The 25,209-nt window shown below is 39.6% G+C and overlaps 1 protein-coding gene and 1 long non-coding RNA gene across 3 annotated transcripts in view; one reads left to right on the top strand and one right to left on the bottom strand.

Annotated features, from left to right (window-relative positions):
- PPM1D (protein phosphatase, Mg2+/Mn2+ dependent 1D) overlaps positions 1–14,493 on the bottom strand; it is a 40,600-nt gene extending 26,107 nt beyond the window's left edge. For both annotated transcript variants that reach the window (XM_032871857.1, XM_032871858.1), the window contains exon 1: positions 13,805–14,493. In XM_032871857.1, the coding sequence (XP_032727748.1) occupies positions 13,805–14,276 (472 nt within the window). In that variant the 5' untranslated portion in view covers positions 14,277–14,493. The remainder of the gene's footprint in view (positions 1–13,804) is intronic.
- Positions 1,173–23,164, top strand: LOC116875998. The gene is made up of 3 exons (XR_004384301.1): positions 1,173–1,183; positions 17,664–17,671; positions 23,052–23,164. It is a non-coding gene; the product is annotated as an uncharacterized LOC116875998 (long non-coding RNA).
- The last annotated feature ends 2,045 nt before the right edge of the window (positions 23,165–25,209 follow it).

Below are 25,209 nucleotides of genomic sequence, written 5' to 3'. Positions count from 1 at the left end.
TGGAATCAAGCCCTGCATCGGGCTCTCTGCTCAGCGGGGAGCCTGCTTCCTCCTCTCTCTCTGCCTGCTTCTCTGCCTACTTGTGATCTCCATCTGTCAAATAGATAAATAAAATCTTTTTAAAAAAAAAGATTGACTTTGGTATATGGAATTGCAACAAGATTACACAAAACAAAACAAAATAATAAACTAAACATTCTGGGTCTCTGATGCCAAGCAAAAAAACAAAACAAACAAAAAAATTCCAGATACATTAAATGACAATATGAAAAGCAAAGCTAAAATAGCTTAGAAAATACAGGAAGGTATACTCACGACCTCAGAATAGGAAGGGACGTCCTAAAGACAAAGGATGGACTAGCCATATAAAGAAAATGATTAAGAAGCTATACTACCATTAAAATTAAGAATTTCTGTTCATCAGGGGCACCTGGGTGGCTCAGTGGGTTAAGCTTCTGCCTTCAGCTTGGGTCATGATCTCACCGTCCTGGGATCAAGCTCCACATCCGGCTCTATGCTCAGCAGGGAGCCTGCTTCCCCATCTTTCTCTCTGCCTGCCTCTCTACCTGCTTGTGATCGCTGTCAAATAAATAAATAAAATCTTAAGGAAAAAAAAAAAAGAATTTCTGTTCATCAGAAGATACTATTACTAGAGTGAAAAGACAGTCACAGAATGTAGTTTATAATAACACACCACAAAGATGGTATCCAGAATATAAAAATGCTCCTACAAAACAAACCAACAAGACAAACTATGCAACAGAAAAATGGACAAAATGCTCGAACAGGCCTTTTGCAAAACAGGAAATCCAAAGAGGAAAAAAAAACACGCAAAGGTGTCCGGCTTCTTTAATCAGCAGGGAAATAGAAATTAAAAACCACAATGAGATACCACTATATAATTATCAGACTGCATAAATTAAAGTCTGACAATAGAAACTGTGATTAAGAATGTGGAACATGTTCTATCAACTACTCTTGGGAGTATAAACTGACTTAACCACTGCAGAAAACATCTAGGCATTATCAAAAATGAAGATATGTGTACACTTCGATTACTCACTATCCCTAGACATAGATCATGAATTAATGTACATGTACACACATAATATAAGAATGTTCGGAGCTGCATGGTTCATATGGGCTCAGGTCATGATCTCAGGGCCCTGAGATCCAGTCCCACGTCTGGGTTGCTTAAGATTCTCTCTCTTAACGTTCTGTCTCCCTCTCCCTCTGCCCCACCCCACAGGCTATCAATCAATAAAACCTTTTAAAAGAAAAGAAAACAAGTAAACCCCTACAGAACTATCACCACAAGTCAGGATGACAGTTACCCCGAGAGAAGATTAAAAATATGAGATGAGAAAAGACATATGGGAGCTTCTATAGTACAGGCAATGCTCTCTTTCTTAACCAGATGGTGTTCATTTTACAACTCTTCATTGAAGTGTACATTTACGTTCTATGGCCTTTTCTATATGTATGCTATATTTCACAATTTGTTTAAAGTTAGAAAAAAAGGAAGCAGGAAGAAGGCATCAATTATACAGGCATAGATCACAGCACACAGCTCCCAAGCCCATCTAATTTCCCAGTATGGTTACAGATATTATTATTCCTAGAAAGCTTAGCCTAGAGTATGCTGAATGTTTCTTCAGCCCTTTCAGTTATCTTGTGGGTTAATTACAGATCTTGCTAAAACCTTTTCTTTTCAAGCAAGCTAAAACAGAATTTTTTTTTTTCTGCAGCTAAGAACCCAAAAAGATAAAAATCTATTATCACAATAAATTAAGGAGGTGAACTCCCAGAAAGAAAGGGTTTTAGGCACATTCAAAAAATAAAATTTACCTAAAACTAACCAACTGTATGCAAAAAGCACCTACAAGATGGAAAAGAAGAAAAAGAGCTTAAAAAAGGGAGGGGAGATATTCAAAGATACAATATTAATATTTAAATCACATTTTTTGGTCAAAAGCCCTAACATGTACAAAGAGATTTTCTGCAATGATCTTAAAATACTGAAAAAAATCCATGCTTTCTTCATTTGAAAAGTCACCTTTCATCATATGCTACATTTTGCCTCAGATCTATTTCTAGACTCATCCTACTATTCTATTTACGGTTCTTTTCAATAATTGGGAGTTTAAGTATCCCCCAATTATTCTTCTTTCTCAATACTCAAGAATTTTTCCAAATAAACTTTAGAAGCAACTTGGAAATTAAAAAACAAACCAGCCAACCAACCAACCCTGGGGTGCCTGGGCAGTGCAGTCATTTAACTGCCTGACTCGGTTTCAGGTCGGGTTGTGATCTCAGGGTCGTGAGTGAGATCAAGTCCTACATCTGACTCTGTGCTCACTGTGCAATCTGCTTGAGATTCTCTCTTCCTCTGCCTCTCGCACTCGTGTTCTCTCTCTCAAATAAATCTTTAAAAAAACAAACCTTGTTGAATATCTGATTAAAACTGCAATAAATTTATATATTAAGGAATAGACATCTTTATAATTTTTGTTTTCCACTTTACATTTTAAATTTTTAATTTTTAAAAAATGACTTACAAATAAATCTCTTAAAACCGGGAGCATATTGGGTGCCTGAGTGGCTCAGTCAGTTAAACATCTGCGTTCCACTCAGGTCATGATCTTGGGATCCTGGGATCCAGGGAATCCTGTCACTGTTCAGTGGTGAGTCTGCTTCCCCTCTCCTATTCCCCCTGCTTGTGCTCGCTCTGTCAAATAATCTTAAAAACAACAACAACAAAAAACTGAGAAGCATATGAGACAGTACATGAATTCTAACTTACAGAAAGTATTTTTAGTAAGAAATATGTATGAGCCATTAAAACAAAGAAAAATAAATTTTGTAACAAAAGTACAAAACTTCTAGGGGCGACTGGACAGCTCAGTCGGTTAAGCGTCATGATCGTGTCGTGATTCTGGTGTTGGGGTCCTGGGATCAAGTCCTGCATCAGGCTCGCTCCTCAGTGGGGGTGGGGGTGTGCTTTTCCCTCTCCCTCTGCCTACTTGTGCATGCTCTGTCAAATAAAATCTTTCAAAAAAAAAAAAGATGAAACTTCTAAATAAAACTACTATAAATAAGTACAGAATGTGTATGTTTTTGTGATAAATTTAAAACTTGAAGTACTTATGTACTTATTACCATGTACCAAATAATACGTACCAAGTTATGTAACTCTCAGGAGGGAAGTACTATCATCATCTCTATTTTAGAGATGAGGATGCTCCAGATCAAAGAAGCTTCACCCAAGGTCATATAGATAGTAACTGGAAAATCTGGGATTCAAACCCAGGCAGTGTAACATACTCCTAAATCACTATGCTAAGAGCTGTTACAGAATTCTAATGCCAAAGTGGTATGGAGATGTAAAAGCTTTCAGGAAAGCAATTTGAAAACAAGTACCACAACCATCAAAAGATCTACATCCTTTAAACAAATGATTCAGCTTTGAGTATTTTTTTTCCCTGAGGGAATAATCCAAATGAAGCATAAAGCTATATGGCTTTCACTTGAGCCCTTATTAATAGTACTAAATATAGTGTGCACCTGTCCAGCCCCCCATCCCTCCTCCTAGTACTAGCAACCCAATTCTGTTCTGGAGTACACAGCCTCCACTGCAAGCAGTCTTTCTCTAATGCAACTGAAAAACTTGCTTGTTCTAGCCTAGAGGGCAAATGACCTAAACTAGGTGAGACTCTTTCAGATATCTGCATCTTAGAAAGGCATAATCCCAGAAAATTGTGGAGCTGATCCATCCCACAGACTAAAACCTTTCAATGAGTGTCCACTAGTTCCTATCACCTAGAGCCCCAGAGGTACCCTGGTTCTGTCCACTCTGAGACCTGGTTTAGTCTTCCAATTAATTCTGTGACCTACTGAATGTCCTTCCAATAATTCCCCTGTTCTTTTCCTTCCTTAATGCAGACCAAGTTAGTGTTACTTTCAAAGAATTGTAATATATAACTTGTATCACAAATAGCTTGTAGGGCACTATCCCTCAGAAAAATGTCAATTAGTTATGGAACAGTCCAGATGGTAACAAACAGCCCATGTTATACAGTGGTAAGATAAGGCTAACCTTATCAATAAAGAAATAGTGGGCAAATAAGCAGACAGTCTGTAGTCAGCATACTAGCTTAGAACTGTGGTTATAAAACTTTTCTGGGTCATATAATGCAAACCTAGACTCAGACCTGGCCTTTTTAAAAGGCCATATGACTCTGAAAAACAACAAATTTGTTATGACTGACTGATATGATTTGGGATGATGGATTATGGATTCAATTGTGTTCCTCTAAAAAAGATATTTGAAATCCTAATACCCAGTACCTCAGAATGTGACCTTATTTGGAAAGAGGGACTTTGCAGAGGTAATTAAATTAAAATAAGGTCATTTGGGTGGGCCCTGACCCAATATGACTAATGCTCTTATAAAAAGGGAAAACTTTAACACAAAGACAAACACACGGAAGGAAGATGATGTAAAGACACATAGGGAGAAGATGCAAAGTACAAGAGTAATGACATATCTACAAGTCAGGGAATGCCAGGGATTGCCAGTATACATCAGAAGCTAGAAGAGGCAAGATAAGAGTCTCCCTTAAAGCTTTCAGAGTTGAGTACAGAGAGAGCATGGCCCTGCCAACACCTAGATTTTGAACTTTAGGCCTCCAAAACTGAAACAATAAATTTCTTTTGTTTAAAGACAACCAATTTTTGGAACTTTGTTACAGCAGCTCCAGAAAACAAACACAGTGAAAGAGAGGAAATAATTACTCTATTACATGCATATGAATCCCATATTTCCATTCCCAAGAAAGATTCAGATGACCTTCTTCAACTTAAATGCTTATGGAAGTAATCATGTAAACACCAAAATCTTTTAAACATTTTTTATTGACTCCTCTCTAGGCAAGGAATACGAACAAAAGAGGCTGAAACTAAAATTGGTTCTTTGATCTGTGTGAGGATGGGAGAACCCTGAGGTGACAGATCAGACAGGAGCAGTTAACAACCCAAAGCAAAGTTGGTAGGGTTACCTTACCTATCTGACAACAAGGCAGAAGAAAAAATGGAACTCCAGAATGGTCACTCACAAGGCCTTATTTGATTCAAAGGACCAAAACAAAGCAAGAAACAAAACAAAAACCAAAAAAATCTTCCATATTTAGTTAAAGGAGTACTGTTAATCTTCTTCAAAATGGTATGTGGCCATTTTCCCGTGTAGCTTATGCAGAGGAAAGAGAAATACATCACTGAGTAATCACTGAAGGATGGCTCTAAGATAAATCTGGAGCTGCAGAACAAAACCACAATCCACTGGTCAGGAGCTAAGACTCATGGAGGTCAAGTACTAAATAAGACAATGAATCCAGTCCACCTCAAATTCTGTGGAACCCCAAACCTATCCCACAGGTAGTTTAGTCCCCAAATAACTGCAGCAGTGAACAGTTTCCCCTCATAGCTCTTAATTGATAGATGAGTAAGTCTATTGTAGTAGAAAAGGCCAAGTGTAAGATTTTGGAGCATCCCACTAATGATACTCTCCTCCAAAATAGTAAACTAAAAGCATTACTTCATCTCTCAGAGAATCACAAAGATTAGCTGTCACCATTAAAACAAGAAAGCAGGGGGTAGAAAGTCTGATTGCTCTTGGAAAATGACAATGGATTATATTCAAATGGTGACCCTAAATGCAGCTGCTCTTTCTGATTTATCCTCTTTAGTGAAACAAATAAACATAACCCTGGCTATCTGGTATGCATGTAGCAGTAGGGCCCTGATGAAACTGCTACCTGAATTCCTGGAGATATTCAGATGTCTCATCTTTCTGAGACCTGTTACTTAAGGTTTGCCTTTTCTTTTTTGCATGAATAATTCAAAAAATTTCTTTTTTCTTTTTCTTTAAAGATTTTATTTATTTATTTGACAGAGAGGGATCACAAGTAGGCAGAGGGAAAGAGAGAGATAGGGAAGCAGGCTCCCTGCTGCTCAGAGAGCCCGATGCAGGGCTCGATCCCAGGACCCTGAGATCATGACCTGAGCTGAAGGCAGAGGCTTAACGCACTGAGCCACCCAGGCGCCCCCAAAGAATTTCTTTTTCTTGAACTGATAGAGACTAAATGGCCAACAAGATAGACTACACTCCCAAATACAACTGCATTATCTAATTCCTACAAACAAGGGCATTCTACATGTCCACAATCAACCAACAAAATCAGAAATCTACATCTATTCTAGAGATCTTAATCAAATTTTTATCAATTATCCTATTACTATGCTTTATAATGAAAGGATAATACTGAGGACCACTTTATTATATTTACTCATCATGTCTCTTTTAGTCTTTCAATCTGGAACAATTCCTCTGTTTCCTTGATGCTTTTTAAAAGTACTAGACCAATCATTTCAAGACTGTCTCTCCGTTTGGATTTGTTTCATGTTTCCTCATGTTTGTATTCAGATTATGCATTTTGGCAGGAATATCACAGAAGTGTTAAATACGATCTTTTTATTGCAAGTGGTATACAGTTTCAATTTATCCATTAAAAATGATGCTACCTTTGGTCACTTGATTAAGATGGTATCTACCAGGTTTCTCCACTATAACCTTTTCCCCCTTGTAATTAATAAGTATTTGTGGGAAAATAATCTGAGAAAATAAAAAACTCCTTGTAGTGGGTTGAATGGTCCCTCCTCCCACATGAAAGTTAGACCCCCCCAGAACCTGTGAATGTGACCTTACTTGGGAAAAGGGTCTTCACAGATGTAATTAGGTTAAAGATCTTAAGAAGAGATCATCCTGGATTAGAGTGGGCCCTAAATCCTAAAACAGGTGTCCTTAAAAGAGAAGGGAAGAAGACATAAAGGAGGTGATATAAAGAAGGTGGAGACTAGGTAATATATCTACAAGCCAAGAAGTGCCAAAATTGAGGGCAGCCACCAGAAGCTAGGAGAGAACATGTATCAGATTCTCCCTCAGAGCCTCCAAAACAGAGGCTAACACCTTGATGTCCCTTGATGTCAGACTTCTGGCCTCCCGAACCATGAGAGAATAAATTTCTATTACTCTAAGCTACCCAATAAGAAACTAACATATAATTCTGTTCCTCTAATTTTCACCCACTACTTTTAGCATTCACTGATGTTTCTTGACTGAAATCATTATTACTAAATATGATTTTCTGGGGCACCTGGGTGGCTCAGTCATTAAGCGTCTGCCTTCGGCTCAGGTCATGATCCCAGGGTCCTTGGAATCGAGCCCTACATCGGGCTCCCTACTTAGCAGGAAGCCTGCTTCTCCCTCTCCCACTCCCCCTGCTTGTGTTCCCTCTCTCGCTGTGTCTCTCTCTGTCAAATAATAAATAAAAACTTTTTTAAAAAATATGATTTTCTAAAAGTCTATCATTCCTTCTACATTTATTAGTGGCCTTCTACTGTAAAGAAAAACTTTACATCAGCTTTATCTGTAATAGCCAAAACTGCAGACAACCCAGATGCCCATCAACAGGTGAATATATAAACAAATTGTGGTGTATCTATACAATGGAATACTACTCAGTAGTAAAAAGGAATGAATTATTGATATATGAACAAGTGGTAACAGGTTATCTAATACTGATCAAAAGTAAAAAATGATTTAACAAAAATAGAAAAAAATTAGTACTTGAAAAATATGGCAAACTCTTCCAAACATGTGATGTGTGAGAGGGTGAAGGTCCTTGAAAATAAAAACTGAGAAATACCAAATGGGTTTAAATTCTTGGATTTAAGAGAACCCTTCTTCAAATTTAGCTCTATCTCACTCTCCCTTGTCTTTCCCTCTATCCCTCCCATTTTCTTTTTGTTTCAGTCTCTCTAAATTTGAGGTAACAAAAACTACCTGCCAAATCTATAACCAACAATTTAGGTTAAGATGAGCTCCTTCATAATTCCTTTGGTCATATTCTTTTTTTTTTTTTTTAAGATTTTCTTTATTTATTTGACAGAGAGAGAGGGAACACAAGCAGGGGAGTGGTAGAGGAAGAAGCAGGCTTCTTGTTGCACAGGGATCCCAATGCAGGGCTCCATCCAGGACCCTGGGATCCTGACCTAAGCCAAAGGCAGACATTTAACAACTGAGCCACCCAGGCACCCCTCCCTTGGTCATACTCTTTAGAGTAAATGCTCTGAACCTCAGTCACAGTAAGGTAGCAAAACTTCCACTTTATTTTAGCTATAATGGAACTAAAATTTAAAACATTATTTTTTTTAAAGATTTTATTTATTTGACAGAGATTACAAGTAGGCAGAGAGGCAGTCAGAGAGAGGAGGAAGCAGGCTCCCTGCTGAGCAGAGAGCCCCATGCGGGGCTCAATCCCAGGACCCTGGGATCATGACCTTAGCTGAACGCAGAGGCTTTAACCCACTGAACCACCCAGGCGTCCCTAAAATTTAAAACAATATTAAAAAAAGAAAAAGAAATTAAAAAAATCTTTTTAGACATATTCATCACCTACATTTTATTATTTTGGAATCATTTCATACCAGCAAAAGTAATGCATGCATGCCACACACACACACACACACACACACACACACACCCTCTCTCTAGCAATTTCTGAAATATTTATACTGTCTAATAATACTGAAAATCAAAAAGGGGAAGGAAGGGGAAGGAAGTAACAGTCCTTCAAAAATATTTCCATATTTCATCTTTCTCTACAAGTACAGTGGTAAATTTCCCACAATCACATCAGAGATCACATTTATTTCAACAATGTACTATTATCTTTCCAGGGGCTCTCTTGATAACCTAAGTAAACCATAGTTCCAGACACATAGGAACTAAAACTGCAATTTGTTTCACTACTTTCTTTGAACTATCAAAAGAGGCAAAACGAACATTATTTCAAATGAACAAACCTACAAAAAGCACAAACTTTAAAACATTATTTCTTAGAAGTCAAACATAAGAACAGTAAATCCATACATGTGAATATACATAAATTAAGCACATACTGTAACTTGAGATCAAGAAATAATAAAAATAAGAAAATAAATGAACAAAAAAAAAGGACTTTAATTCCACTTCCAGGGTTTCTACCCAAAAGAACTGAAAACAGAACCAAACACTTACATACCTTTATTCACAATAGCATTATTCACACCAGCCAAAAGGAAACAACCCAAATGTCCATCAACAGATGAATGGATAAACAAAATGTCGTATACACATAGGATAGAATATTATTCACCATTAAAAAGGAAAAAATTCTGATACATACTATAATTTGGATGAACCTTAACGACAGTATGCAAAGTAAAATAAGACAAAAGGACAAATACTATATGATTCCACTTACATGAGGTACCTAGAATAGGCAATTCATAGTGACACAAAGTAAAACAGAGGTTACCAGAGGGTGGAAAAGAGGGTAATGGGGATCTACCATTTAATGATTAGAGTTTCTGTGGGATGATGAACAAATTCTGAAAATGGACGGTGGTGATGGGTGCACAATACCGTGAGTGTACTTAATACCACTGAGTTGTACACATAAAACTGGCTAAAATGGTAAATCTTATGTGTATTTTACAACTTTTAAAAGGGGAAAATTTGGGGCGCCTGGGTGGCTCAGTGGTTAAAGCCTCTGCCTTCAGCTCAGGTCATGATCCCAGAGTCCTGGGATCGAGCCCCGCATCGGGCTCTCTGCTCAGTGCAGAGCCTGCTTCTCTCTCTCTCTCTGCCTGCTTCTCTGCCTACTTGTGTTCTCTGTCTGTCAAATAAATAAATAAAAAATCTTTAAAAAAAAAGGGGGGGGGGAAATTTTTTAAATTAAAAAAATAAAAGTAACAAAGCCAATTTAATCATTTCACCCACAGAAATTCAACTAAACAGCTACTTTGAGCAAGGAATCAGCTCTTACAGATTAATGATAAAGTATATAAGACACCCCCCTACCAAAGACCTTAAGGTTTATCTGAGAGGCAGATAAAATATATTGGTTATCTCACAGTGGTCTGTGTGATCTTTACAGGAATTTCACAAAGCCAAAATTATTTTCATAATAATTCTAAGAGTTTATTTGCCCTTTTCACTGTGTTGACATTTGCACTGATGGTTCAAAAACAGTGGTAAAACTGCTGGTTTTATTAGGAATCGAGGCAGTGACACCAAAATGAGCTAGCAGTCACTGTATTCTCCATAGCCACCCACTTGCAGTTTTAAAAAAAAGGCAAACCAGTTTTATTTAAGAATGTCCTTGATATCACAATAAAATTTAAAACAATAAAACACAATAAAAATTTTATTAAAGCTCCACCCATGAATACTTCTGACTCTGTGAATTATGGAATGAAATAACCCCATTTTTCATGGGTCATCATTTTTTACTTGGAAGACTGATAAACCATGTTAGTAAGACATATATACATACATCTGACATACATTTTTTTCAAACTAAACAAAGTGAGCATCTCCCTTTCAAGAAAAACAACTGACAGGGGTGCCTGGGTGGCTCAGTTGTTAAGTGTCTGCCTTGGGCTCAGGTCATGATCCCAGGGTCCTGGGATTGAGACCCACATCAGGCTCCCTGCTCAGCGGGGAGCCTGCTTCTCCCTCTCCCACTGTTCCTGCTTGTATTCTTTATCTTGCTGTGTCTGTCAAATAAATAAATAAACTCTTAAAAAAAAAGAAAGAAAGAAAGAAAAAACAACTGAGAGTATTTGTTACCAGTGATAAATTTCTAATTGCTGCTTAAAAAACTTACATTTGGAAAATGTGTATCCACTACAGTGAACTTGATAGCTTCCAAATCTTAAAACTTTTCTGATGAGATCAGAAATATTTACAGATGTGATATTTTCATATTACATAAATTACATAAATACATCAGTATTTAGATCTGCATAATTCAGTGAAATACTATTTTCCAAGCAACTAATGTACCATGTCATAAATAACACACAGGTAAAAGATTTATTCAAAGTACAAGACAAGGGCACCTGGGTGGTTCAGTCGGTAAAGCACCTGCGGTCAGCTCAGGTCATGATTCCAGGGTGCTGGGATCTAGCCCTTCATGGGGCTCAAGCGGGGAGTCTGCTTCTCGCTTTGCCCCCTGCCCCAGCTTGTGCTCTCTCTCTCTCTCACTCTCAGATAAATAAATAAATAAATCTTTTTAAAAAGTGCAAGACAGACCAATGGGATTTCAATGTAAAACTACAAAAAGTCCTTTGATTAGGTTTCAGATTCCATTTTTATTAACCTTAAGAAACAATCACTTTGGTGTAGAATATCCAGAATTATCTGAAAACACTACTAAACTATTCCTCCCTTTTCCTACTATACACGTGAGGCTGCCTTGTTTATGTACTTCAACCAGACAACACAGCACAACAGAGAGAATGCAGAAGCAGTTATGAGAATATTTATTTCAGTATTAATTTTTAAAAAGTGACTTTTCATTTAAATTATATATTAATAATGAATATTTACTAAAGAGATAATGAATTATGAATAGTATATTCACTTAAATATATTAACATATTTAGTTTGTTTTTAATAGAATAAATATAAATTTTCTGTTTTAATTTCTCACAGAGTAAATATGACAAATGTACCCCACATAAACAAAAGGTCTTTGGGATCCTCAATCATTTAAGAATAAAAAGCGTTCTAAGAACAAAAAGTTTGGGAAGCACTGCTATAACCTAATGAGCACTACAAAAGTAGAAACAAAGAATGCTTAATTCCAAAAGAAACAAGTCTTCACAGAAGAAAACAAACTGACTTAGAGATTTGAGGATTTTATTTTTCAGTTTTCTTTTTTGGGGGAGAATTAAGAAAACGTTTCAGTGTGCCATGGGGAAAAGGTGAGTAGACTACTGTGTTGGAAATGTGAGTAACAGATAAAATTGAATAGGGAGTCTAAAGATGGAGTGGAAAGGGCTTGGCCTGCAGATTACAACCTGCAGTTTGTTTATTTTATAGAAATTGAGGAGCCACCCATGAATTTGGGACTGAAGTACAATTTTTCTTAAAAACCTGCATCTCCTGTGTCAAGACTTTCATATACTCAAGCATTTTCTTTTTTGTAATTCAAGTTTCAAGGATGGAGTACAAGGCTTGGCTGTGGAACAAAGCAAACTTGAGTATTTGGTATACAAAGCTCTAAACCACGCCTCATAGGAGTCAAAGTTTGACTCAAAAAGCACGTGTATGTCAAAAAAAATACACATTCGCATTTGACGGCATGGTCCATGCCTTATTAAAAAAAAAAAAAAAAAGAAGCCCAAGTAACAGGGTTTATGCTTTATTCTTTTAGCTCAAATATATGGCAAATTCATGCTGCTCCAAGTGTACTGCAAAATAAACATAGTACTCTTCATAGTTCTTTGTGTCTAATCTTCCTCTATCTAGTTATCTCGGTGTCCACTCCTGGTTGGCCTGCAAGCCATGAAATGACATATTTCTGGAATACACTGCAGTTCTGCTCTGCCTACACAAAAACAAAACAAATAATAGGGGCCTCTGGGATTGGATGGGAAACGCCTCTGACAGGAGGACTGGTTGTTCTATGAGTCAATCAAACAATTTTTGGCAGAAAGCCAGACAAACAGAAAACAGACTTCAGAAGAAGCTAGTCTACAACTCTATGACAATACCTTTGTAAAAAATGTTCTCTGTTTGACCAATCTTTACACTCTTCTCTCTCTATCCCTCTGCTATAAATAAAGCAACATTATGCTACCATTAAACAAGAGGATTTTTTTTAATGACAGAAGTTACGATCTTTTCTCTAAAAAAGACTCACGCCATTCATACAACGCAATGCAAAACCAGCTCTAAGTCTGTATGATAACACATGTCGGGTACAGAAACACTGGATACTTTAGAAAACTAATTTAAAGTTTAGATGAAACTACAATTCCCCCGAATTTTTAGAAAGTAAGCTATTTCCTTTTAGCTGATCAGTAATTTCCTATCTCTTATAACTTTGACGGGCAGTTACAACTTTTAACTGGTAACTGGTGAGAACTATCTGACAGCAATTCGCGAAGGCAACTTAAAAAAAAAGTATACATTTAAAAAGCCCTAGTAGAATTTAACACACACCCCTAACGTGGGGCCAGTTTAAGACCTAACAACGCATTCTTCGCTTTTGTTTTTCATAAGCAGTACAACCATAAAGATACTAAACCCATTTTATGATCAACACAACCGAATTCCTCCCAAGACTTTATTTAAGTCGCTGGATGATTACATTTGGCCTTCTTAATTAGTCTACAGTATACTTCAACTGCCAGCCACCTAGGGTCAATTTGGTGAACTGACACCACCGGTAGGAGGCAACCCGACAGGGACAAGTCCTTCAAGAGCAAAAATTATGACAGATTCTAAGGCAGCAGTCTCATTTCTGCCGTCTCCGGCTTCCTTTGCGTGGGGCTCAGGTACCAAGTGTTCTGAATTCATCTTTTGGCCAAAATCTGGCGCCAGGTTTCAAACACTATTCGCAGCCTGCCACCAAAAAAGTGATGCCGGGAGAGGACCGCTTTCCTGGCTTCTGAGAGGGTGGAAATAAGGCGCTGGGCGGCGGCGGAATAGAGCGATCCGATCTCTCCCGGGGCCACTTTGGCCGGCCCTCCACCCCCCTGGAAAGCGCGACCCGACCGAGGAGAGACTTCACTCTCACCAATGTGCACTTTGTAGCGCTCTCGGAGCCGGGGACCACGCGGTGCTGGCGCTCTGAGAGGAGCCCTCAACTGCCCGAAAAAGAGGCGGGCGGCAAACAAGCAGCGAACTTACCCAGTTTCTTCCACATGGCGAGGTGACAAGCGAGGAAGCCTTTGCGGATGGCAGCGCAAACCTTCGCCGGCTCGGACGACGTAAATCCCTTCTGCTTCTTGATGAAACCCCACAAATGCTCCCGGGCAAACTGTGCCGCCTCCCGCCCGCCGTGCCCGTCGCACACGGCGAAAAATGCCACTGAGGAACGGCGGCGACAGCAGCGACCGGGAGCTGGAGAGGCCGCGGCGTCCGGGGGAGGGTCGCGAGCCTCTCGGGTTGCCACCACTGGGCCTTTCCCCAAGACTTCGCTGCCAGCAAGAGCTGGCGGTGACGGCTGCGGAGGCGACGGCTGAGAGAGTGACCGCCGCGACCAGGGTTTTTCTTCAGCCGTCGGCTCGGGCTCCACCACGATTTGAGTAACGTCCTCCATGTACTTCCTCCCGCCCTGGTCGGAGAAGACGCTCACTCCCAGCGAGTACAGCCCCGCCATGGCCGGCTGGCTGGGATCCCGCCGGTCCCACGCAGCCCGCCGAATCCGGCGGCGGGAGACACACTCCGCGCCCGCCCGCCAACTATTGTTTATCTTCGACGACGCCGAGAGGGGGGAGGGGGCGGTCCCGGTGGGGGGGGCGCGCGATGTCGGGACTTGTCCGCGAGAGCTGGGCCGGAGCTCTAAGACGAGAGGAGCCGAGCATCTGCGCCTGCGCAATGCGCTTCCCCGCCTGCCCGCGTCCACTACACAAATCAGACGTTCTCCCCGGTTGTCGTCACTCGGCTCTCTGGACCGGGCCAATCAGGAGTCGAGTTGGACCAAGCCCGCCCTCCACCCCCCAACCCTCGCTCCTCCCAGCAACGGCCGCGCACCGTGCTCCTGCGCGGGCCCTGGGCCCGCCTGTGGCGGGCTTGGCTTTCTCTTTTGCTTTGGGTGTTTTCGCTCTCCGGGTTTTCGTCGTACGCTGAGTACTTACCGAGGAGCCTGGGCTGTCACCTTTTGGGCTCAGTCGCCGGGATCGTAATGCAGTCTACAGCCCTTGGCGTTTCACAGCTTGCCTTGCGGGGATAGCCCCGTAGGCTCGGGCCTCCCAGGAGTGTAGAGAAGCTGGGCGGCGGGGGGTAAACCTTCCATTCCTTGAAGTGAAATGGCGGGAAACCTCACTTTGGAAGGTCGTTTGTGGGCACGCTGCACAAAAGTGTGGCACTCTTACTGGATTTGGGTGGGATGTATCCGACCGGGAGTTGAAGCAGGCTGTCCAGTTTGTGTTGTTAAGGAAGCTTGGGAAAATTTCCACCATCCGCTGAACAGTCCTGTCTCACCTAACTAGGTATGTCAGAGACTTAGAAGGGTTATATTTTAGCTAATTTTAAACATCTTTTCAGCTTTTATTAAGCCTAGTACTTTTTCCAAAGAGCCCTGGGTTAAGTATTTTATGCCTTTGGTGTATCACTTGAAGTTACCACTTGAAAATAGCTTGTGGAAACTGCCAAGCGCACCTGTGCTGTAACAATTTGGTTACGTTCCCACCTCTTCACCCAGTACGCCGTATTGTAAGATCTGAAACCTTTGCAGCGATTTCCACAAATGAAGCCTCAAGAGTCGGGAGGTTAGTATGTTCTCGGCAGCAAATTTTATCGCAGAGAATCAATTTAAAGTTCACTTTAAAAAAGAAAAAGTTTTTTTTTCCCGATTTTAGCCACTTCATCAATACTCCGGTGTGTCCTTTCCTGTACAGTTTTTTGAGAGTCTCAAATGGAGTGACACTAATACAGAAATGGGAGTGAGGAAAATGTTCATCCAACAATTGGCACACACACACAAAAAGTCACGAGAAGTACAAATAGGAAAACTCTTTGAACCAATAAAAATAAGACTAACCAAATCAGCTCAAAATGTAGAGAATACGAATTACATAAAATTACAGTTACGTAGAAAATAAATGTAGTCAAGAGATAAGCCCCTGTATCAAAATACATTAGACCACATAGTTTCAAGGTGAAAATACTTGGATAAAGTCCCAGCTTGTTTTGAAAGATCACAATCCAGTTACCAAAACCTAACAATTATTAAGAGTAGGAGGATGGGGCGCCTGGATGGCTCGGTGGGTTAAAGCCTCTGCCTTCAGCTCAGGTCATGATCCCCGGGTCCTGCAATCCAGCGGCGCATCAGGCTCTCTGCTCAGCGGGGACCCTGCTTCCCCGCCCCCCTCTCTGCCTGCCTCTCTGCCTACTTGTGATCTCTGTCAAAGAAATAAATAAAATCTTAAAAAAAAAAAAAAAAAAGAGTAGGAGGAAATCTGGACACCCGGGTGGCTCAGTCACCTTCAGCTCAGGTCATGATGCGGGGGTCCTGGAATCGAGTCCCCCATCTGGCTCCTTGCTGGGCAGGGAGCCTGCTTCTCTCTCTGCCTCTGCCTGCCACTCTGCCTGCTTGTACTCTCCCACTCTCTCTCTTTCTCTGATAAATAAAAATAAAAAAATAAATAAAATCTTTAAAAAAAAAAAAGAGTAGGAGGAAATCTATAGACTATATAACTGTAAATGCAAAAATTCTAAATGAAAAATTCGCAGTTCTAATCCAGTGGCCTCCAAACCATGAGACCTGCAAGAAAGAACAGTTTGTGTAGCTCCATATTACTCATCTTTAACAGTTTGCCCACCTTTCCTCCCTCCCTAGAGATTACAAAAAAGATAATTCCACCACGCTTTATAATCCTTTTCATTCAATCACAACCAGTAGCCTCCAGGTCATATACGATTAGCCTGATTAGCATCTCCATGCTACCCTCCATTTTCATCAATCTCATTCAGTGTCTACTTTTCACTAACCATTCTAACCATTTCACTCCACACTTAAGATTTCAACATCTGTTAACAGCCATTTCCCCTTTATTCTTCACCTCTTCTCTAAATGTTCCCATCAACTTCCTGTTCCAACTGAAAACTGGTTTATCACCTGGCAAAACTACCTCTCTTGCAACTTTCCAAGTGGAGATTATTTTACTTCACTCTTATCTTCAAAACTGCTCTTCATGTTGCCTCCAAATCATTTTTCTTTCTTCTTCAAAAACCCAGGCTCTTTTAAAGGTACTGCCAGCCGATTCTACACCAAGATGTCATCACCTACTGATCCCTAGGAACTCCTTCATTTGTTCCTGGTTCACTGTCTTCCTTTCTTCCACTACTTTTGGCACATCTCAGCCACTTTTTCAAAATATTATCCACATTTTCCATCCAATACTGTGGCCTCTCAGTTCCTCATTTTCCTCTTCATGAAGTGGGCTTGCTACTATTAAACCCTCCATTTGTATTCCAGATCCTTTCTTTTCTCTCTTCCAGAACTTTACTTCATCATTTATCTTTTCTTGCTCCTACCTCATCAATTTTTCCTTTTTTACATGGTCATTTCCATCTGCACACAGACATGTTCTGATTTCTGTTTTAATTAACAACAACAAAAACTTCCGACCCCTTACACTATCCCATTTCTCTGTTTCTCTTCACGGGAAGATTTTTTCTAAGAGTTGTCTCTATCTAAATTCTACTTCTAATTCCTACCTTATAATTTCTCCTAAACCTATTCCAAACAAGCAACCATCCCCATCATTCTTTTGGCACTGTTTTTGTAACATAATCAGACTTTATTCCCAAAGCTAGTGATGACTTTTCTGTTCTGACTCTGCTCCAAATGAAAAAGCAAATAGAACCAGTTTCCTTCTTGAAACTTCGTAACAAGGAGAATCATCACTTCTTTTTAAAAACTTCTTCTCTTGGCTTAAAAGAAACCACACGATCCTGGTTTTCTTCCTACCCCATTGACAAACCACCCCTTCTCATTTTCAGTTGCTGATTTCTCCCTAGCCAGACCTTAAATTGTTGGGAGAGACCAGGGTTTGGTCCTTAGCTCTTTGCTTTTCCTATATGCTCTCCCTTAGTAATACCATCCAGGACCATGGCTCACCTTCCACGGTCTTACACACATCAGTAAGCATCACCATCCACTATGCCATTCAACCCCCAAAAAAGACTAGGAGTTGAGGGGTGCCAGGGTGGTTCAGTAGTTATGCCTCTGCCTTCCACTCAGGTCATGATCTCAGGGTCCTGGGATCCAGGCCGGAGTCAGGTTCTCTGCTCAGTGGGGAGCCTGCTCCCCCGCCCCCGCCTGCCTCTCTGCCTACTTGTGATCTCTCTCTGTCAAATAAATGAAATCTTAAAAAACAAACAAACAAAAAAAAAAACCCTAGGGGTTCGGGTGCCTGGTAAGTCGGTTAAGCATCTGACTTTGGCTCAGATCATGATCTCAGCATCCTGGATTGAGGCCTATGGCAGGCTCTGTGCTCAGCAGGGAGTCTGCTTCTTCTCCCTCTGCTCCTCCCCTCGCTCAAATAAATAAATAAAATATTAAAAAAAAAATAAAACCTAAGAATTTCTTTGTTCTTCTCTTTCCTCCATTCTCCTCCCCATTCCATCCTCCCACCAGTTTCCAATCCTTCTACTCTATCAGCAAATCCTTTTGACTAAATCTCCAGTATGAATACTGAACCTGCCTACCACTTCTCACTGCCCCCACCACTGTCAGCCCAGTCCAAGCCACTATTACCCCCTACTTGAACCACTACATTAATCTCCCCACAAGTCTCTTTTCTTTCACTCTGTTCCCCTGCAGTGCTTTTTCCACTGGCTACTGTCATGAGCTTTCAAAATCATAAATCAGATCAAGTCATTTTGCTACTCACTACACTCTATGACTTCCCATCACATTTAAAACAATATGGATGGGGGTGGGGAGATAGATAAAATAAGTGAAGGGAATTAAGAGGTACAATATTCCAGTTCTAAAATATATAAGACAGGGGCGCCTGGGTGGCTCAGTGGGTTAAGCCCCTGCCTTCGGCTCAGGTCGTGATCTCAGGGTCCTGGGATCAAACCCCACATCAGGCTCCCTGCTTGGTGGGGAGTCTGCTTCCCCCTCTCTCTCTGCCTGCTGCTCTGCCTACTTGTGATCTCTCTCCCTCTGTCCAATAAATAAATAAAATTTCTTTAAAAAAATAAATGAAATAAAAAATAAAATGTATAAGACATAGGGATGCAATGTACAGCATAGGGAATATAGTCTATAATATTGTAACAACTTTGTATGGTCACAGATGTAGCTATATTTTTGTGGTGACCATTTCATGATGTATATAAATATCACCTGAAACTAATACAATATTGTATGTTAATTATTCTTTAATAAAAATAATAAAATAAAATAATATGCAAACTCCTTATGAAAACCTACATGAGGGACGCCTGGGTGGCTCAGTTGATTAAGTGTCTGCCTTTGGCTCAGGTCATGATCCCAGGCTCCTGGGATCCAACCATGTTTCAGGCCGCCTGCTCAGTGGGGTGCCTGCTTCTTCTCCCTCTACCTGCCGCTCCCCCTGCTTGTGCTCTCTCCCTCTGACAAAGAAATAAAATCTTTAAAAACAAACAAACAAACAAAAAAACCCTACATGATCTATTTGGTCCCTAAATGTTTGTCTAACATTATTTAACAGTTTCCCCCCTCCCCACTACACTCCAGCCTCAATGGCCTGTTTCCTGTTCTTTGAAACAACTAAGCTATTTAATGGCCTTAGGACTTTTTGCATTAGCTGTTCCCTCTCCTTAGAATGCTGAGCAGCTTAATGAAGATGGACTCTTGCTATTCAGACCTTGGTCTAAATATTGAGAGACTTTCCTAGTCAGCCAGTCTAAAATAGCCACCCAATATCTCTATCACATAATATCTCCACCTGATTGGATGTAGGAAACAAATGTGGGGTGACGATTGGGTGAAAGCCAGTGGTGCAGTCAATGAAAGAATTTACCTCAGGCAGAACAAAGAAGAAAGAAGTTTATTGAATACACTGCAAGGGAATAGTGAGCAGGACAGCAAAGGAGCGATGACTGTCTGCCACGAGGCAATAGGTGGGGACTATATTTAAAGTGGGAAGCAAAGAGGTATGGGGACATATGGAATTTTCCCTTTTTTGGTAACTGTGCCTGGATGTAAATAGCCCATTGGTCAGCTAGGGCTTATGGACATTTTGAGCTGGGTGAACTGATGGGTCTGCCTGTGTTCAGCCAGGTGGTTGCTGCGGCCCTTTTGCTGTAATCAAGTTTCCATGGCACAAGCCTGTTGTCTAAACGTAGCCTCTGCAATAATCCTACTTTAAATCTCTACAGAGGACTTCTTACTATCTGATCCTTTTTAATTTATTGATTATTGACCATCTTTCTCAAATAGAACGTAAGCTCTGTGAGAACAGGGAACTTGTCTTGTTCATTGCTACACCCCCTGAATCTACCACAAAAAGTTATTTTGTGAATTCACTGATTCATTCGTTCATTCATTCAGCAAGAAATGTGTAAAAATATGTAAAATGTTCTTCATATGAAGAAAACCATGAAATTTTCTAAAGGAAAAAATAAATCTCTGAATAAGTGGGAAAACATGCATAATTCCTGGGTGAGAAACTTAATTTGTTCCAAATGAATCTACAAATTCACTCTCATTTTAATCAAAATTTCAACTGGATTTTCTTTTAAGTAAGCTCTACACCCAATGTGGGGCTTGAACTCAGGATCCTGAGATAAAGAGTCACATGCTTTACCAGCTGAGACAATGAGCACCCCCTCACCACAACTTGATTTAACTGGACAAGTTGGTTCTAAAATTTATCCAGAAGAGAAAATGGATAAGAAGAGTTAGGATGGAGGCAACTGGGTGGTTCAGTTGGTTAAGCGTCTGCCTTCGGCTCAGGTCCTGATCCCAGGGTCCTGGGATCAGGCCCCGTATCAGGTTCCCTGCTCAGCCTGCTCTCCTGTCTGCAGCTCCCCCTGCTTGTGCCCTCTCTCTCTCTCTCTCTGTCACATAAATAAATAAAATCTTTTAAAAAAAGAAAAAACTAAAAGAACTAACTTACCACACTTAAAAAAATATATTATTGAGAAAGAGGAATATTAAGATAGCTAGGTGCCCTGCAGTTACCAGAATATTTCATAAGTTGGCACTGGCAGATAAATGTCCAAAAGGACCTACAAAATGGAACCAAAAGTACAAAAAAGGATCAATATATACGTGCACACGAGTATATGATGGGTGTGACATTTCAAACAATTGAGGAAAGGACTGACTGATAATTCACTGATGTTAGGACACCTGGCTGTCTCTCTGGTGGAACCCTCAATATCTTAAAGGGGAAAAATGGTGAAGTCCTTAACTTGGACAAGCCTTAAAATAAAATGGCAAGTGGATTAAAGAGCTAAATTAAGAAAAAAAAATGTAAAAGTGCGAGAAGCAACGATAAGATACTTATCAGATTGGCAAAAACCTTCTAAATTTGATAATATGTAGGGCTGGGAAAGAAGTGGAGACAAGCACTCTCATTAACCATTAATGGAAGGGACACCTGGGTGGCTCAGTTGGTTAAGTGTCTGTCTTTGGCTCAGGTCAAGATCCCAGGGTTCTGGGATTGAGCCCCTCATCAGGTTCCTTGTTCCACAGGGAGTCTGCTACTCCCCCTGCTTGTACTCTCGAGCGCTCTCTCTGTTGATAAATAAATAAAATCTTTTTTAAAAATGTTAGGAATTTACCATCTTTGCAAAAGGTACATATGTAAGGACTTTACAGAAGCAGTGCTTATAATAACAAGGGAATTTTTTTTAAAGTACTGGAACAAACCATGGGATAGAATATACTAAAAAACCTCTTGAGATTTCCTTTCTTATATTTCCAGGGATATTATGTTTAAAATGTCCTTTTAACTTTTGAGATCAGTTAAATACGACTAAAATTTCATATTTTCTTCTAGTATTTTTAATGGTTAAAATGTGTATTGCCGTTCAAATTTCTCCAGAATTATTTTGGCACAAAGTGAATTTGAATTTCTTTCAAATAACTGTGTTTCCCAATGTCTTTCGTGAAATAATCCATTTTGTGTCTATTGGTTAGTGATACTCCCGTTATTAGATAGTAGGTAGGTTTTTATCCACTCTTGGATCTATTTCAGGGTTAACTGTTCCTATGCACTGATTTGTAGATTCAAGAGTCATATCTTACTTTTATTGGGTTCAGAGTCTTCAAATGTAGACTGTAAGAATTAATTTGAAAAGCAAAATAAGAATCTAATTAATTTGCTATTGTTTCTTCCCATAGCTAGAAAAATCAGTTAACATCTACTAAATATTAGTCTGTTGTTCATTTATTAGAGCCACAGTGTTTAAAACTGTGAGATAATTAATGTCTCAAGAGGTTAAATTCTGTGACTCTGACTTTACTCTGCCTCTGTTGTTTTGCAACTCTGTATTTGACAAAATAATCAGTCTAATCTGGCTATCACTGTCACATTCACTGTGTGCAAATGTAAATTGGTAGGGGACACAAAATTAGAATCATTGCTGCCAGAATCCCAAAGGTATCAAACCTGTATCTGTTCTTAATTAGCCATGGAAATTCAATCTGTTATGTTTTCTGCAGATAACTGGTTTCAGAGTCATTGATGTGAAAAGAATATTCATACTATTTCTCTTCAGATAGTTTTACTTATACAATTAGCTTAGCTTTTTCTTCTGAAGAGAACTACTCTTGAATTTATTGTTTTTCTTTGATGAAAGTTCCATTTTTTAAAAATTTTTGAATAAGCCACACAAAAGTTACTTAAGTCATTTGGAAAAATCTTTTTTTTCTGCTTGAAGTAATTACTCAGTTAGTTTTATTCAGCAGCACTGTTTATTGTGTTTATGTTGGAGAAAATTCTAAGCTCCCAATAGCATGCCCTTCAGAATTAGAGACAAAATCAGAGACCACCTTTAAGATAGAAACCAGTAAAATTTACTGGTTTACATTACATTTTACATTTTAAAATGGTTTAAAATGGTTTACTGGTTTACATTACATTTTAAAAAAATTTTTTTTGAGTGGGGGAGGGGCAGAGGGAGAGAGAGAGAGAGAGAATCTTAAGCAGGCTCCAGACTCAGCATGGAGCCCAACACAAGGCTCAATCTCACAACCCTGAGATCATGACTGAGCCGAAATCAAGAATTAGATGCTTAACCAACTGAGCCATCCAGGTGCCCCTATTTGTTTTTAGATGCTAATAAAATCACTTGGTTTCTGACGTAGGGTAGGACCAGATTATTTAGAACACTCACTGAATTAATTCCCTATGCTGAGCTATAAGGCATAACATTAATTTTTTTTTTTTTCTCATTTTCTTCCTCCATCTGGTCTGTGGGACTTGAGTGAACTTAGAAGGGACTTCAGAACTGTTAAAGATGAATTTTTAAATCACCTATGTAAAGAGGGAAAAACTTGCACATTTAAGTGAATATTGGTAAGAACACTTAATAACTTACAGTTTGTTTTTTAAAAGATTTATTTGTTTATTTGAGAGAGAGAGAGAAAGAGAGAGCAGGAGGAAGGGCAGAGGGAGAGAGTCTTTCAACCAGACTCCCTACAGAATGTGGAGCCCAACGCAGGGCTTGATTCTAAGACCCATGAGATCATGACCTGAGCTGAAACCGAGTCAGTCACTTAACCCAGGGGCGCCTAGTTTGCTGTAGATTTAAACCTTTTATAATTTTTTTCCCTAGGATATTCTCTCATCAGAAACATCTTGAGGTTTCCCCTCCTCAGAATGTGCTTTGACAGAAAAATCTATTTCGCTTTCTAGCTGTCTAACTTGGTACAGACAATGTTGTACTTACCTCCTAAGTTGTTTGTGAAAAAAACAGTGCATGGAAAACATCTGAGATCATGCCCACATGCAATAAGTATTCAATAAATGTTATCTCTTACCATTTGTTTTATTTAAGATTTGTTTTTTTAAAGACTTATTTATATATATATATATTTTTAAGATTTTTATTTATTTATTTATTTGACAGAGAAAGATAGGCTAGCACAAGCAGCCTTAGGGAGCAGCAGGCAAAGGGAGAGGGAGAAGCAGGCTCCCCACCGAGCAGGGAGCCCGATATGGGACTCGATCCCAGGACCCTGGGATCATGACCAAGCCGAAGGCAGCTGCTTAACCAACTGAGCCACCCAGGCATCCCTATATATATATTTTTTAGAGAGAAAAAAAGAGAGTGCAGGCACGCACACATGAGCAGTGGAAGAGCAGAGGGAGAGGAGACAATCTCCAGCAGACTCCCCACTGAGCAGGTAGCCTGATGTGGGGCTCAATTCCACAACCCTGAGATCATGACCTGAGCTGAAATCAAGAGTCTGATCCCTAACCAACTGAGCCACACAGGCATCCCTCTTACCATTTGTTATTAATGATTTATTTCTATTAAGCTTCTTGATTAATTTTTCTCCATACAGTAGTTTTATTTTTCACCTTATTCTCCTGAAATCTGGCCTTCATCCTCTTTACCTTCCTGAATGACTTCTTACCTTCTACTTACCAATTTCAATTCCAATTCTCTTACTCATGGACCTCTCTGTTTAATTTATACCTTTTGCCACACACATACATGCATACCTCAAATATTCATTTTAATTTGCATGAACATATATTCATTTGACAATCTTTCAAAGTAGGACCAAGACCTTTACTTTGCATATGAATCCACTGTTTGGAATTCAGCATCCCTTCTTTTTTCATAAACCACAGCAATAGTATATCACCTAAGGCTTTCAGTTTTGACTTCTTTAAAGTGGAACAAGAACTTAAAAACATATGCAAAGTGCTTGCAATGCAGAATCCTTCTGGGTTTTATAATTTACACAAAACACCATCAATCTTTTACAGTTGTCATACATATACCTAATTCACAGCAGTTTCTTTTATTGATTTGCCTTTATTAAATCTTCCTAAAGCACTGAATTTAATTTTCATGGAGATAAATTATTTTTCCTCCCATTCATATTTCATCACGTTGCACAATATTTAATTAAACAAGAACAACTGGAATAAACAGGTTTGTGAACCAGCATTGACTCACCATGTGGGAGCAGTGGAGCATAGATGTAACAGAGGATTAAAGTTGAGCCCCAAAAGGGTGTCAAAATTTCTGTGATTTTTTATTTTATTTAAATAGGTCAAAAAAAGTGCGAGGAAAATATTAACAATCTTCAATCCTTGGTAGTGAGGACAAAGGTGTTCATTTTAGTGTTCTCTATATTTTCTATATTAAAAAAGAGTTATCGGGGTGCCTGAGGGGCTCAGTGGGTTAAAGCCTCTGCCTTCAGCTCAGGTCATGATCCCAGGGTCCTGTAATCCAGCCCCATATCAGGCTCTCTGCTCAGTGGGGAGCCTGCTTCCTCCTCTCTCTATCTGCCTATCTCTCTGCCTACTCTGTCTGTCAAATAAATAAATAAAATCTTTTAAAAAAAAGTTCTCAGGATGCCTGGGTGCCTCAGATGATTAAGTGTATGCCCTTGGTTTAGGTCATGA

Source organism: Lontra canadensis, unplaced genomic scaffold (genome assembly GCF_010015895.1).
Source record: "Lontra canadensis isolate GAN:19392208 unplaced genomic scaffold, GSC_riverotter_1.0 scaffold43, whole genome shotgun sequence".
NCBI lineage: Eukaryota > Metazoa > Chordata > Mammalia > Carnivora > Mustelidae > Lontra > Lontra canadensis.
This window is presented reverse-complemented; position numbering and strand designations above follow the sequence as displayed.